Source organism: Cygnus atratus, chromosome Z (genome assembly GCF_013377495.2).
Source record: "Cygnus atratus isolate AKBS03 ecotype Queensland, Australia chromosome Z, CAtr_DNAZoo_HiC_assembly, whole genome shotgun sequence".
Lineage (NCBI taxonomy): Eukaryota > Metazoa > Chordata > Aves > Anseriformes > Anatidae > Cygnus > Cygnus atratus.
In genome coordinates, this window is record NC_066396.1 from 13,634,769 (window position 1) to 13,651,303 (window position 16,535).

Genomic DNA, 16,535 nt, shown 5'->3' on the forward strand with positions numbered 1-16,535 from the left:
TATACATCAGGACAGCTTGAACGGAAAGCCAAATTTTTGCAGTTCCTCTGCTGGCCAGGGACCTGAACATATAAACACTTAACAGACAGCACCAGATTAAGTTATTCTATAGCATTCTTTGATAAAACCCACTGACCTGCAAACAGTTTCTCTGAACTGAACTGAATTTGCTTGGATGAAACTACAGTCTTCTTAACTCTTTTTTTTTTTTTTTTTTTTCCTGACTTGGTTTAGAAATGCCAAAACACTGAAGCATCCAGCACAATTTTCTGCTGAGGCTGCTAAATAGGTTTTACCTTGCAAACTCAACTCTAAGAATTACAGCTGCGCTCACATAATATATGACAAGAAACTCACATTTCCACCAGCAGTTTATATGCCGTGAAAGCCTGTTATTTTCATGTGCTGAAGCAGTAAAACAGATAAGAAATGAACATGCATAGTGTTCTGGTACATACAATATTTTAAGAACCATGTCTGGTGAATTAGCCACCCACCCATTTTCCAAGGGAAACAGTTTGAGATTTGGAAATGGTGTTTTCATGCATTGGTTTGGTGGCTCAGACACACATGCAAGGGAAAAAAATGAAGTCTGGGTGTATTTCTTCATTGTCTTCTCTAAAAAAGGCAAAAAGGCCTTTCACTTTTCCATGTAAGCCACATCTTTGTTAGGGTATGTGTAACTTGCTACTACCACTGCATCCTACCGTGTAGGTCCTTCCCTGGCTAGGTATGAGCTGGGGAAGAGGAGGTAGATACAACCATGTCAGGATGACACTTGCGATTACCACTTAGAGGCCAAGTAGGGCTCTCCCAGACCATTCTCAGGCATGCTCCTTGGAATCTCTCCCAACTGGTAATTTGGATTCAGCCAGCCTGTTTTGGAGGGCAAAAGAGTTTAACAGAATTGGCACAGTTATTTTGTGCCAGTTAAACTCAGAACCAAAGTATGCTTTTTGTTTCCTAGCATAGGAATTTGATATTATATATACAGTCTTAGAAGCCTGGCCTTGCCATGCTGAAGATGACAGGTAGAAATGGAATACTGAAAGGTTTGTCTTTTTTTTTTTTTTTTTCATTTTTCCTACCCCAATTCCCTCTGTCTCTCTCTCTCCCTGCAAAATCTTCCTATACATTCTTGCAGTGGCCCCAGATATGCAGAATTCTCTGCGTTATTAGGGTTCTGACCACAAAGAGGAGGTAAGGTTAGGTCTGAAGAAAAAATAAATAAATAAAGAACTGTTGATCATGGCAATTCTGAAAGAGTGTGAGTGACAAACAGCAAGAATCAGAATGGATGTTTCTGGGTGTGTGAGCAGTACAACTGCAGTTTCTGTTTAACAGCACATCCATCAGAGGCTCATTTACCATAAGCTGAGCCAGTAAATTAGAAATCTCTATAATAATATATATATATATTTTTCTCATAAGCGTGCAATACGGCATAACTCCAAACTTATTGTTTTCAAGCACATTCCCTTCAATTTTTAATTCTGAGGTGACCGGATTCCAACTACTGAAGAAAGTTTGTTTTCTGAAGCATGGTCTGAATCAAAGGCCATTCACAATCCTTTTCTTCATGGAAACATTTCTATTTCTGTTAAACTTGATAACAGCTTGTTTTTACAAAATAAGACACCGATGCCAAATTGGAGCTGGCAGTATCATTTAAAGAAGTGTCATTCTGCATATAAACAGGAAATGTTTAGAGTACTGATCCAGTGATTAATGAATGTTTCCACATCCACATAGCAGCCAGTTTTCCCTTTCCTTGGAGGTTACTTCACTGCATAATCTACAGAAGGGCCGGAATTTTGGCGCCCCCATATTGAATTATATGAAAAATAGCATTTCTGTGCAAATGCTGGCATGTTTTTTTCTTTTGAAATCAATTCCAGGTATCCACACTTCCTCCAGTGGGAGTGGGAATCAAGACAAAGTCTGAAAGATTTTTGCTCACACCTCTTTTTTTTTGGACCAAATCAGTTTTCTTCTGTAAGAATTCTCAGACTTCCCTAAGTTCATTCATAGACACCACTCCTTAATAGTCTGACTACAGCTGAGGGACAAACCCCTCACTTTCCTCCTTCCTATTTTTTTTCCTGGCTGCGGGGAAAAAAGTGAGTTTGACTGAGTCATTCCAAACTGTATTGTATGGATCTAGCTAGACACCCACATTAATCTTTTTAGGCTGCCCATCATCTAAATACATGTTAAAAGGGAGCCTAACAACAAAGCCCTCTAATTGCCTGATCTAATTGTCTGACCAAAGAGTACCAATTTAGGATAACAATAGAACAGGGCAGAACTTGTTAGCTAGTACATGCTGTTCCCAGACCAGCAAACCAGTGAAAAGAGAAAAATAGAGGAGTATGTGTTTATGTCGTCTTTTATGTTCTTTTTGCAAGGTCATAGAAACCTCAGGCACTCAAGGGAGCACAAGACCTTCAGGACAGCTGCTTAACGTGGCACTTTAAATTTCAAGCCAAGCATTTGTTTGGTGGAATTTCTGAGAAGCAGAAAGTGTGCTGACCAAAGCCTCTCTAGGTAAACTGAAAAGTCAGGTGGAAAAATATACTAGTGCTTTTCTAATGAGCTCATAGACAAGTTTGGACTTACCCTTGAGAGCCAGCCAGGTGTTCCCGAGCTTCTGCAAGGTGTCAAGATATCTCTGATTTTGCTGGAAGCAGCAGTAGTGAGAAGGACTCCACAGGAGACAGGATTACAGTTCAGCATATGTTTTCCTTTTCTCTGTACTTTTTTTTTTGGAGAGGTTTCTCTTCAGTTTTACCAAGCACAAGTCTGCTTTGGTCCTGTTTGTGCCATATACTGAGCATGTGAACTCTCCAGTAGCTCTTTGTTTCATGAGGAGTGGAAATTTCTGTACAAACATTCACCTAAAACGTAAAGACCAACTGAGGTAATTACTTGGCAGAAAGACTCTCTTATGTAAGAGGAGTTGCCCCAACTTAAAACGTTTCTACCACTTAGCTTTCAGGACTGAAGGGTGTTTAAAGTTAATAACTCACTGTGTAATAGTTAACTTGCAGAAATGTGATTGTTCATATCTGAAATGGGTTGCCTTAGCACTTTGGAGAAAAAAAAAAAAAAGGGATGTGGGATGTGGCATACTTAAGCATCTTTACTAATGTTTAGTAGACAGGGAAAAGCTGTATATAATATAAAGCTTTGTTCTAGAGAAATACATGCATTATATATATATATATATTATATTCATTGTGCATATGTACCTAGGTTCTAAATTGCTCTCATTAAGGACACGACCTCAAGCTTGCTGAAATCCATAAAACTGCTATTGACCCAAATGTCTCTGGATAATTACTAGACTCAAATGCTTTAGAAGTTTAGAAGCCTCCAGTAAAGCCTGTAAAATTAAGGGCTTAATGAAGGCCTCAGGCTTAAGTAAAATTTAAGTGGGGCATAAGCACTCTGAAAGTCTGGCTCATTTCTTGAGGCATATTGTCTTAAACCAATACTTCTCTTCTAATTTTAACCAAAAGACTACCTTACCTATTTGAAAAACAATCCAAGGCCCATGTTGTCCTTAATTGTGACATTGGTTTTCATTCACAACCGAGTAAATAAACTGAACTCAGTGTTTATTGTATTTTTTTTATTATTATTTTTCTGCGTTCTGCATGCGTGGGAATGTGTGTATTTACATTTCTTTATTTATTTTGTGATGACTTTGTGTTTCCACAGCTTTCAGACTCAAACTTGAATGTTTCCATTATAGTCACACACTATTCAGGGAGTAGGCAAACTTTTGCTCCCCTGTTCAAAGGTAATAGCTATGTTGTCATGTTTCTGTATCATAACTTCTTTTTCAAGAACAGACAGTAGCTTGCTCAGCCACTTGCCAGTAGACTCCCTCCAGTTTCATATTCCTGTTCTGAACTGAGCAACTTGTACCATCCTGCAAGCACAGTTCTTGGTATCACAGATGTAGGAATGACTACAGATGTTGGAATCAGACTATAAGAACATTATTGTATATATACACACACACACGTGGCTATATTTTGGGAAAAAATAAAAACAGAATTTTATTCATATGTGGAAAATTTACAACCAAATCCCAACATCTTGATATATTTAAGTATTTACATTTGAGTAACTTCCTTAATAATGCCAATTTTGACTAAGGATGTGTGTATAAAAAATTGACCACTTGGCATGCATTTATTTGGGTACTTCCATAGGACTGTAATTTTGTAGCTTGATTAAACTTGAAGCAAAATCTCTTGTGGAATGTGGAATGGCACAGACTATAATGGAGTCAATTTCTTCTCTCTCTCTCTCTCTCTCTCTCTCTCTCTCTCTCTCTCTCTCTCTCTCTCTCTCTCTCTCTCTCTCTCTCTCTCTCTCTCTCTCTCTTTCTCCCTCTCTCTCTCTCTCTTTCTCTCTCTCTCTTTCTCTTTTACAAACTGTATGCAGTTTGTTTTGGATCTAATAAAACTTGAGAAGATCTCTATTCTTTCAGTCATTCCTAAAGACACTGTTAATCTGGATTTTGTTTTGCTCTGGCCTCTGGTTTAACTATTTAACTTCCCTTTCTTGCAGGAGGTTTTGGAAATCTTTTACCATTAACAGATCTAACTTTTAACCTAAAGAAAGATGAAATTGTGTCTAGATGAAATGTGTCTACATTCTTTGGGAGAAATGAATGAAATTTTTCATTTCTGTGAGTATCTACGGTGGCTACTCATCAATGCAGGAAGTTGTCATTCACATGCAAATCTCTACGGCAGATCTGTTAGTAAAGAACACACACCTCAGCAAGCAAGTCCTCGCTGTGACTATCTTTGGTAAACACATGCCTCAAGATATCTGTCTAGAGAGATCTTCACGATGACATACTAATCTGACATGTACATCCCGTGGTAAAAGGGGAGAGTTACGATTTCAAGTCTGCACAACACAACCTCTGCTAAAGAGCTGAGCTAACTCCATTGAGCTGATACATTAAGCCTACACAAAAACACTTCAGGGAACAGATTTGCTATTTTAGTGTCTCCTAGATAGGTTCCCGGTCTGAGAGTTGGGATGCATTGGTTTTAGCTCCAAAAGAACTACTAAGAAGGCAGAAGTATTCTGCATGGTGCTGCATTGTATGATGCATGCGCACATATGTATGTATGTCCTTTGAGATCAGATGCCAGTAGTAGCTTCCAGTTCGGATCTCAACCTGTGGTTGAGAGCATAACTGGAGCATAATACATTCTGGGGAGCTGAATTCAGATGTCACTTTGGATCTGATTTTGGTCATTTTGATCTATTCTCAGGGTAAATTTGTCACAGAGTACCAAAAATGCTACATACATAACCAAACATGTAAATATACCACAGTAAGTAAAGTCTCTACAGTACAATAGACAGAGAAGAAATTGATATCACATCCTCTTAAAGGGCCTCTGAAATATAAATATTTTAAGCTTTGCTGTAATCTGAACAGAGTCATCTGGAAAAGCAACAGTGGTAACTGTGCTTTGGGGACATTTTTTATGGTACAGTTGAGGGTAGCAGCTCCATAAAGCATGGGGAGATTGGTGCTGAACATAACAACAAGGGTGGAAGGGGAGGGGTGTCCTCAGCCAGGGCCCAGACCCCACAGTGTCGAAGCAAGTTGACCATGGCAGATCAGAGATGGCAGTAAAGCTCAGCAAAGGATCCATATCATCGGGCAAGTTCTTGGTGATACAGCAAGTCTGAGGTCAAGCCAGGAAGTAAATCCACAGGTCAGGATCAGGATCAGATTTGGTGAGGACAACCCAAGGCAAGACACAGTTCAGTGATCATGAATAACAAAATCCATCATCTGCTTGAGTATGTGTTTTATATATAGTATGTATAATATTTATAATATTTAAAATTTGTGTATCATAAGCACTTAAATAATGGAACTATAATGTAATTTTAATGTAATAAAAGTATAATGTAATTTTTGTATAATAGAATTTTTGCTTAGCTTTTTTTTTACAGCAGCTTTACTCACTGCTGCTCTCTTTGCTTTCTTTTCAGCTTCTGTTCACTCTCATACTGACATTATTGGAAGACAATTCATTTTCAGTAGCAAAAGAAAACATTTCTTTCTCCATGCCCTTATTACATTATTCTTAGACCATACCATTGTTTTCAGTGCATTAAGCTGATCTGATGTATTACTTACTGTTCATGCTTGGTCAGTCATAGGTCATGCAAGAAGGCTCTTCAATCAACAAATATTTGGATGGAGGCTCAAGTCAAAAGCTGTTTCAGAAATAGAGATGTTACAACTGGTCACAGATAATGCATGTTCTAGTTTTACTGCATGCTCTGAGGAAGGTGGATATGAAAGTACTCAGTCACAGCCCTTACAATGAAGCTGATTCTCTTTAGAAGAAGCACAAGTAACACTGCATCACAGACAAGCTGAAGAAAATAAGATCTCAAAGGAAAAAAATGCAATGAAAGACCATTTTCCCTTTCTCTGAATTTCAAAGATTTCGGGAGCATGATTTTGCTTGCATATAACTTTGTAAGCATTGGTATTACGGAGGAGTGGCTGGTACCCCAGAGGGCTGATGCTCCTGACATTCTTTAAACAGCTCTTGATTTCTCATGCATGTTCCCACTTTCTTGGGCCAATCTCCTCATGCGCAGGCTCTTTTTCACCTTCCCAGGTGGTAAGTTGTTCCCCAGTTTCTTGTTGTGTCCTCCTTGATGGTCTCTTCAGGGCATCTCCCATGCTCAGGTGTCCAGCTGCACATCAAGGACATCCCTGGCTCCCAGGCACAGTTCCCAGGCCGAAGGCCGAGCTCCCAGCCTGGACCCCAGCCTGGCAGACATCGCTCCTGTCAGCGTGGAGCAGCCATTTCACGTCAGCACTTTTTCACAAAAGTCAGGTTAATTCCTTAAATGCTGCCACCAGGGGCACCCCAAGAGCCTTGTGATGTCACCAGAGAGTCACTGTCACCCTACGGCCTCACAAAAGGCAGCTGGCCATAAGTGCCCTGAGCATCCAGCCTGTGTCCAGTCCAGCTGGTGGCACTCGAGAGGTCGAGATCCTACTGCTGGAGCGTGAGAGTTGGAGGTGTTGCTAGTGGAAGGCACGACGTCGCGGTCATTCTGGTGGCACACGAGACGTCAAGGTCCTTCCTGTGACACAAGAGACGCGAGGTCCTTCTGGCGACAGGTGAGGTACCCCGGTCCTTCTGGTGGAACACGAAATGTCAACGTCCTTCTGGTGGCACGTAAGATGTTGAGATCCCTCTGGTTGCAGGCAAGGCATCAAGGTCTTCCTGGTGGAGCGTAAGGTATCAAGGTACTGCTGGAGGGCTGCGGCTCTCTGAGATTCTGCCAGCGACCCGCGAGGGAGGTGCTGAGGACCGGAGGTGCTTGATACCTGCTTGTCATCAGAGCAGCGTCCCGCAGAGGACAAGCATCTCCCCACCAGGACAGAGGCAGGCACCATGAGCCAGCCACGCCAGGAGCTGCAAGTGGAGGCGCCCAGAGAAGAGTCGTGCACCATCTGCCTGGGCCTGCTGGCTGATGCAGCTCGGCTGGACCCCTGCGGGCACTCCTTCTGCACGGAGTGCATCCAGCCGTGGGCTGCCCACAGAGCCACCTGCCCGCTCTGCTGGCGGCCCATCCTAGCCATCGTGAGGCTGGTGCCGCGCTCCATGCGGGACGCCTCGGGCTCGCCGGCCCCGGGGGAGGGCCCAACGCAACGCAGGGCCGGGGTGGCGGCAGCAGCAGCGGTGGCGGAGCCCCTCCAGCTACTGTTCCCGCAGCATCTCGCCCAGGCGCAGGGAGCACAGCCCCTCCATGCCACAACAGCTCGTCCGAAGCTTCTCGTGGCACTGGGAGCAGGATGGGTGCAGACAGCCCCGGTCCCCGCTGAACACCAACACCAGGGACACATCATGGCTGCATAGGGTCCAGCAGGAGGAGCCAGGGGCTGGCGACCACAGAGGCCGCCAGGCCAGGCCCCACATTTAAGGAAAAAAAAAATCCTAAAAAGCAACACAGATGGAAGTCATTTGGTGGATGGGAAATTATCATGGGACTGGGTAACTGGGTGAGGGCAGAGTGCACCCTCAGCAAGTTTGCTGATGACACAAAGCTCGGAGGAGTGGCAGATACCCCAGAGGGCTGTGCTGCCATTCAGAGGGACCTTGACAGCCTGGAGGGTAGGACCGAGAGGAACCTCATGAAGTTCAACAAGGGCAAGCGCAGGGTCCTGCACCTAGGGAGGAACAACCCCAAGCACCAGTACAGGCTGGGGGCTGACCTGCTGGAGAGCAGCTCTGCAGAGAGAGACCTGGGAGTCCTGGTGGACAGCAGGCTGACCATGAGCCAGCAATGTGCCCTTGTGGCCAAGAAGGCCAACGGTATCTGGGGCTGCATTCGGAAGAGTGTTGCCAGCAGCTCAAGTGAGGTGATCCTCCCCCTCTGCTCAGCCCTGGTGAGGCCATACCTGGAGTATTGTGTCCAGTTCTGGGCGCCCCAGTACAAGAGAGACATAGAACCACTGGAGCGAGTCCAGAAGAGGGCTATGAGGATGATGAGAGGACTGGAGCACCTGTCGTATGAGGACAGGCTGAGAGAGCTGGGCCTGTTTAGCCTGGAGAAGAGAAGACTGAGGGAAGACCTCATTAATGTGTATAAATATCCGAGGGGAGGGTGTTGAGAGGATGGAGCCAGTCTCTTTTCACTTGTGCCCAGTGACAGGACAAGAGGCAACAGGCACAAACAGATGCACAGGATGTTCCAGCTGAATATGAGGGGACACTTCTTTACTGTGAGGGTGACAGAGCACTGGAACAGGTTGCCCAGAGAGGTTGTGGGTTCTCCTTCTCTGGAGATACTCACAACCTGCCTGAATGCCATCCTGTGCAATGTGCTCTAGGTGATCCTGCTTGGCAGGGGTGTTGGACTAGATGGTCTTCAGAGGTCCCTTCCAACCCTGCCCATTCTCCCATTCTGTGATTCTGTTATTCTAGCATGTCTGGTTTATTTAACTCTCCACATAATTAAGCAAGCCAATACCTCACATTAGCAGTTACAGTCAACACTGTCATTTCAGGCTCCCATTCAGATTTAAACTAAGAATCAAGAATATACTGTTCTACAATTGGGTAATTGAAAAGATCCCATATCTATTGACATGCAAGTATACTTTAAGATGCTTCCAAGCACCTATCTCTTAAGATCATGTGTTTCTGTGATACACTCACTGGGTGTCTGGCATTGACCTACAGGACTCTCTGACAGGTTAATATGCATATAGACTAAATCTGTAAGAAACCAGAGAACTTACAGATTTATAAATATAAGTATTAATATATGATGTATAAATTGTGGACCTGTAGAGTCACTATACCCTGTTGTATGTATTTTCAGCTGCTGCTCCACTCAGAAGTGTCACAAGGGAAAGGATGCTGTTATAAATCACTACAAAATGGTGTTGAATTCTATTTACACCGCACACAGTTGCAGAAAGGTAAGCCAAACAATATAAGTGCACCTCCATTGGTTATAGTCAAGCATTTTCCCTACTGAATGTTACGGTCATTTTCACTAGACAGTTCCAACTCTTGTTGCTTGTGGCCTTTTGCGTGACACTAAGATCTGAAATTCATGAGTTCAGCAACTTTCTGATGGTCATAAATCCTTGAAGTAGCATGATATCCCTGATTGCTTGTTAGGAAACGATCTGGAAAGCTTGTTTATTCTGGCAGTGATTTGTAAGCAAGTTAAAACTTAGTTACCCATCTCCTCACCTTCCTGTCTGTGCAGATTCTATATGTAGAAAGAACAATTGTCTGTCAGCTGCTGTAGTCTGATGCTCTTTTCTAACCTGGAGAAACTATACTATAACTCACGAGCAGAATGCTTTTCCCACAGCCATGGCTTTTATTTCTGTACTCAGTTTGTCTGATGATTACATTTTGAGCATGCCGTTTCTTATTAAGAATTGTTAGTCATGCTTTTTCTATGCTTAGTATCCCAAAGTTAGGAGAAAGGTTTCACTGATGTACTATACCCCAGTGTCTCACTGGTATAAAATTAACAAGGATTTATTTTGGTGGGGCATAGACAGACAAAGACTGATTGCCAGGTAACATATATACTCCACACAGAGGTTAAAAGGAAAAAAAAAAAAGACAGAGCGGGAGAAAGAGAAAAAAAAGAAAAAAAAAAGTAGGGGGGCAAAGTGAAGCCTTTCCTGTAGACAAAACCTTTCTCCTTGAGAAAACCTCTACTGTTCTATATCCACAGACTGGAAAAGTGAAAAGGCATCAGTGATGGACTTTAAATTGCAGCCTCACCAATGAAGCTTAAACCTTACAGAAAACTTTCTTGTAGAAAAAAAGAGTGAAGCTCTGATTTGGCTTATTTATGAGCTGTGGAATCTTCCCTTTGGAAGGTTTCATGAACAGGTTGTGCAAATATTTGTTACAACAGACAAATGTTCTGTCATGAGGAAAGAGACGATCCTGCCCTGGGGAAAAGGAGAAGGACTGAATAGTCCCTCTAAAAGTCTGTTTCAGCATTATTTTCTGATTCTTTGTTTTTCAGCAGACACGATTCATGGCTTAGAAAATCTACCTTAATTTATGGACATTTAAAAGAGTTTTATCTACTACTTTTGTGAAAGAGATTAGAAACTCTGTCTTTTAGTATATGCCACAGGGAGAAGTTCTCAGTCACCTGGCTGGCAAGTTAATCTACCAAAGTCCCAGGCAGGTGGTGGTGGTGAGAAGCTATACTTGGGAAAAATTAAAAATGATATGCCATGTGTAGAGTTGATGGCATAGCTCCATGCCAGCACTTGCGGTGGGATTGCTGCAAAACTTGCAAACTTGTCCTCAACTAGTTGTCTAGATTCCTTCTGGTAGTCAGTGGGGAGAGACAGACAGCTCTCGGATGTGATACAGCCCACCTTCCTTAGACATGCCAGCCTACTGAAAGGGGTATTTCTCTGTGTTGACTAGAGAGGGAACCTGCACAGTCACCAAATACTAGAGTTGAAATTATGATAGACAAATTTCACCCACGAAGTCTTCAAATTGATTAACTTTCTGGAAAATAGAGTGTAGTTCAACTGTAAGGGAGAGACACTGTCATTATTCTTTTACTGTATGAAGAAAAATAAATTCCCTCTGGTCTTGGTAACCTCTGTGTATCAGTCCATCTTCTGCAAAACATCAGATTACATAATTACAATGGTCCCATCCAGACTTGAATTCTATTAATCAAAAAATTTGCAGAGGCCAATTAGATCTCATAAAATTTCTACAAATGGGACCTAAAAGAGATATTAAAGATCAGATTTTCAAATATAAGGGCCTATGTTACCATTAAAATTTTTGCATAATCCTATAATTTGTGTGGTAACAGGCACCAGTATACAAAAAAGATTGACTGTATGTTCAGATTTCATGGGGTTGACTTAGATAATACATTTTTGAAAGGTTCATTATTCATATCAACTTCTTGTATAGATAATACAGCTGAGAACGTACACAAAATATTATAATCTACAAGAACTCAAAATGGCTAAAATGTCCGAAGACTGTATTTGTAGAAAAGAGAACATTCATGCTAAAGAAATAAATTTGGAGATAAGCTCATGAGGAGACGTCTCAGCTTTTTTATTTAAACAAACGATTCAAATGGCATGTAAGGAAACACTGCCATAACGATTCTGATTTATAAACACAAAAAATAGCCTAAACATTGCCTATCCACTTGCTTTTTTTTATTCCTTTTTGTTTGTTTCTTTGCTTCTGCATATTGAGATGTATGCTTGGAAAGAAGTAACTTAAAATACACATTGTTCATTTGTTTTATGGATAATCATATGTTCTAATCATTTAGATAAGATCATATGCATGGCCACTGACAGTAAGCTGTCAGTGAATCCTCTCTCTTCAGTGCCCACAGTCCTCTCTCACAAATGCCCGGGAAGATCATGGACAAGATCCTGAAAGCTGAGTGGTGCAGTTGGTACAACAGAAGGAAGGGAAGCCATCCAGAGGGACCTGGACAAGCTTGAGAAGTGGGCCCATGTGAACTGAAAGAGGTTCAACAAGTCCAAGTGCAAGGTGCTGCACCTGGGTCTGGGCAATCCCAGACATGAGCACAGACTGGCAGAAGAACCCACTGAGAGCAGCCCTGCAGGGAAGGACTTGGGGGCTCTGGTGGACAAAAGCTCGACATGAGCCAGCAGTGTGTGCCTGCAGCCCAGAAGGCCAACTGCGTCCTGGGCTGCACCAACAGAGGGGTGGGCAGCAGGTGGAGGGAGGGGATTGTGCCCCTCTGCTCTGCCCTTGTGAGGCCCCACCTGGAGTGCTGCGTCCAGGGCTGGGGCCCCCAGCACAAGAAGGTTGTGGGGCTGTTAGAGCGGGTCCAGGGGAGGGCCATGAGGATGGTCAGAGTGGTGGAGCACCCCTCCTATGAGGACAGGCTGAGAGAGCTGGGGATGTTCAGCCTGGAGAAGAGAAGGCTCCAGGGTGACCTCACTGCGGCTTTTCAATACTTAAAGGGTGTTTATAAAAAAGATGGAGAGCAACTTTTTACTCACTCAGACAATGACAAGAGAAGGGGGAATGGTTTTAAACTAAATGAGGGGAGATTTAGGTATTAGGAAGAAATTCTTTACTCAGAGGTGGTGAGGCACTGGAACAGGTTGCCCAGAGAAGCCTGTGGATGCCCCATCCCTGGAAGCGTTCAAGACCAGGCTGGATGGGGCTTTGGGCAACCTGATCTACTGGGTGGTATCCCTGCCTATGGCAAGGGAGTTGGAACTAGATGGTCTTTAAGGTCCCTTCCAACCCATGCTGGAAAAACAAACAAACAAACAACAACAACAACAACAACAACAGAGACAACAACAAATCATCGAATGACTTATCAGATGAAATTATCTGAGACTGATGACATGGTTACCCCCAGGAAGCAACCAGCAGGCTTTTAGATGGAGTTAGTATCACCAAGATGACTGGCCAGAATTTGTTTGTTCAGAATAATATTTTCTGCTTTCAAAAAGGTCCCATAAACAGCTCACCATTTCTTAGAAACAGAATGAGAAAGACTCCAGATATTATGTCTTGTCCTGTCAGAACCAGACATGCTGTAGTAATGTTTAAAACCCACCCGGGGTAAACGCTATCTGAGACAATATGCCAGTGATACAAAAGTGGATGCCCTTGTAAAAACCCTATTGCAGCACTGCTCATATGTTCTATGCAATGTCTCCAAAGTAACAAACTCTTTTGGCTCTAGGACGGTATTGTCTACAGATTTTCTGACCTCGAAGATGCAGGCATCTGGATAGGGAGTTCAACTCAGTAAAGACGTTGGGCAGATGGCCAGAGTGGAGGAAGCTTCCCAATGTTTCCCAGCCAGCTAGCTAGCCTCTATTGACAATTCCAGTGCCAGGCCACAACACTGCCTTTCATTCACACTACGAGCAATAGTTTGTTCAGAGAACAGTTTCCTTGTTGCACTGTTTGAGGCCAGCATAGGACAGAATTGGCAGAAGGCACTGTCTGTACGGATGGACAGGCCTTCTTTGCAACCTGTCCATTTTCTGTGCCCAGGCACACAGAAAATAACTAGAAATGGCAAGGCACATGTGCTAGGGTCTGCCAGGATGTCAAGAGAAGTTCACATGTACAATGCAGAAGCAGGACGGATTTCATGTTAATAATGACTTTATTTGCCTTGATAGTGATGCCCATGCCTTACTAGGATGTGCACTGCTTCCTTTTGAGCAGCCAATGCTTCTTAGGATTTGCCGATGAGATCAAGATTGTGTTGTTTTGGAAGGAACTGGTGTGAAAAATGACAAGGTGGTGTTTTAACTCTTCTCAGCATTTCATTTGGCTTCACTTTGTATGGGAAACCTACTTTACTCAGACTTTCAGAGGTGAAAATAAAGTGCTCTTGCTGGTATTTTTTTTTTTAATAAAATAAAATTGTGGTCCCTCAAGAGAACTGTACCACAGACAGAAACCAGCTAGCAAAGGGCAGAGACAGCAATCAGGAATGATTACACCATACAAAAATGTCGGTGGCATAACATGACTTAACTGTGATTCCACAAATTATAGATGAATGCAGAGGCAGAAAAATCAAAACCAGAAAACACATTATACCCTTTATATTCAAATCCCCCAAATTTCACCAAATTCCTCAGACCAGTTCCAGACATTTACAGAAACTAGCTGCTGCTTTTTGCACTTCATCCCCTGAGAAATTGGTTTAGGGTAGAAAAGCTGACAGGAGAACTTGAGATTAAACATGTCCTCATCTTTAAAGGTCAGATAGGTTGTATTTACTGAGACACAGAGAGCAGATTCCTACCCCAAATGTGCTGATGGAAACAGGTTGGAAGCTATGAGTAAAGGACGGAAAGTTTCAAAGGGTGCACAGAACATTGAGGTTCAAAGGGCTGGAACAACATGACCTCTGAAACTCTGCTCCTACCAAGGTGAGCCATCTGTGCAAAGGTCCGGAGGAGGAGAAGGGAGAAGTGGAGGCTTGCTCTCAGTGTTGGGTTAACTGCCAATTCCTAGTGATAGACTATTGGCATGTGCTGCAGCTGAGGCCCCCATGGGTGCTAAGGACTGTGCCAGAAATACAGGAGGGCTCTGCCTCTGCTCTGAGGCAAGCTTATGAAGGCAGGGCAGAAGTTTGCTCTTGAATTCATGGAAAGACCCATCCAGAGATTAGGATGTTGTACATGCTGGACACCGCTTCTGCTCCAAGAAAAAACTGTGGAGGCTTCACCATTTGTTGGTGGTGGTATATCTAAGAAGGACAATTAGACTGTCATATTTTTCTTGTAAAAATAATCAAAACCAGCAAACAGCAAAATTGAAACACTAAGGAATCTGTTTCAGCTTTTCACTTTGCCTTAACTCTCCTGACAAAGTTGTTTTACGTTAATTTTGTGAGCAAAGCAAGAAGATGCCTGACCATACCACAGCCTAGCGTTGGGGTGCTGAGGTGGTAGCCTGCAGTGTACTCCTGTAGTCAGAGTCAGACAAGACAAGTAAATGCTTTTTCACACTACTCTGTTTCAGATTAGGATTGTGTCTGGCTTCATCCTGGACTTTGGCAAAAGTTTTGTCAGTTCAGGATAAGGTTTGCAAAAGCTTTGCCTTTAAATCCTACCTCTGCTCATCCAAAACAGTTTACTACTGCTTGACAGAGAAGAGTTCTTCTGACATTTTCACAGGACACTGCGCATTGTGAGTCATTTACACACATGAATGTATGATTCCTCCCAATATTATTAAAAGGAAGAAAGCATTTCTATCTTTTCTGTGCAGACAGGGTTGGGTGGGCTGTCTCAGGTAGTAGCAGAAATATCACCTCTAGATTCTATGCATTAATTAGTATAAGAGGCTTAGAAATCTTTCTCTGATGGCAGATAGGTACTACTGACACAAAGACTGTTTTGGGAAGGAAACAATTATGAAATTGTGGAATTTCCTTGGAAACAGAGGAAACAGTTCCCTCTCAGCAGCGGCGTACACTGAATGTCTTCTTAAATACCTTGCAATTCCTCACAGTCTGCATAAAAAGCACAAACATGATGAGTCCCACAACATTTAGTAGGAGACATAACATAAGAAGGTTATCATGATTACACAGCTGGATGTGACAGGGCCATTGCTTCATAAGCAAGCTATTAACATTTTGAGGTTAATGCATGTCTCTTCATATTGTCATGATGTTCTTACACTCCAGCATTCTGTCAACTGAGCCTTTTTTCCTCTTGACCAATCCTACTGAAAATAAAATGCACGAAATCTAGGTGTAGTCTTGCCTGCAGCTTAATAAAGCCTTTGAAGAGGCTACAGAATCATATCTCATTAAGGACTGCATGACGTATCAAGATCAGAAAGCCTTGGCCAGCTCAACAAACTCCGTAAACAAGGGTGATGCCATCAGTCAGGAAATGTGCAGTAGCCCATCATGACGGTATGGTAACTATTGGCTCCCAGGTTTCTTTCAAAACAGCTAAAACTGCACAACACTGTGAATCTCAGCAGTGATGTACAAACCTGTCTCAGTCAGCAAATCCTGCAGTTTTTAAGGTTCAGAGCTGAATGTAGCTGAGGCCTTTCGTCAGCAGCAGGGTGTGTGGTAGATAAATGGCCTAATTCTCACTTCTACCAAAGTGCCTATGCTGATAGAGCCCCTACTATAAGAGGGATGGTAAAACTACTTGACAGTGGTACAACATTGTCCTCTTCTAATACAGAAACAAGTGTTGCTGATACAGCTGCATTCACACTACGGCCAGTCTAAACTTGGAAGTTTTACTGGCAGAGCCCTGCTGGTCAAAAGTGTGGGGAAAACGTCACACACCACTCCAATAATTGTGCTGGCAGGCACTCTGAAGGAGCCCTTAGATAGACAAAACAAGTTTCTGGAGGATAACTGTAGCTATCTGTGTATGCTTAACCCCCATGAGAGGCAAGGTAGTTTGAATTATCTTCGCTCCCTTTCAC

General features: G+C 42.8%; 1 protein-coding gene across 5 annotated transcripts in view; it reads right to left on the bottom strand.

Annotated features, from left to right (window-relative positions):
- Positions 1-2,630: 2,630 nt before the first annotated feature.
- The window catches only part of LOC118256623 (uncharacterized), a 56,220-nt gene continuing 42,315 nt past the window's right edge, over positions 2,631-16,535 (bottom strand). For 2 of the 5 annotated variants that reach the window (XR_007709276.1, XR_007709282.1), the window contains exon 4: positions 4,322-8,015. Coding sequence is in view for 3 of the 5 variants with exons in the window: in XM_050716310.1 (XP_050572267.1) it covers positions 7,124-7,927 (804 nt within the window). In the remaining 2 variants the exon portion in view is untranslated. Of the gene's footprint in view, positions 2,898-4,321; positions 8,016-16,535 lie in introns of those variants that run through there. The other 3 variants (XM_050716310.1, XM_050716309.1, XM_050716312.1) reach the window with 2 other exon arrangements.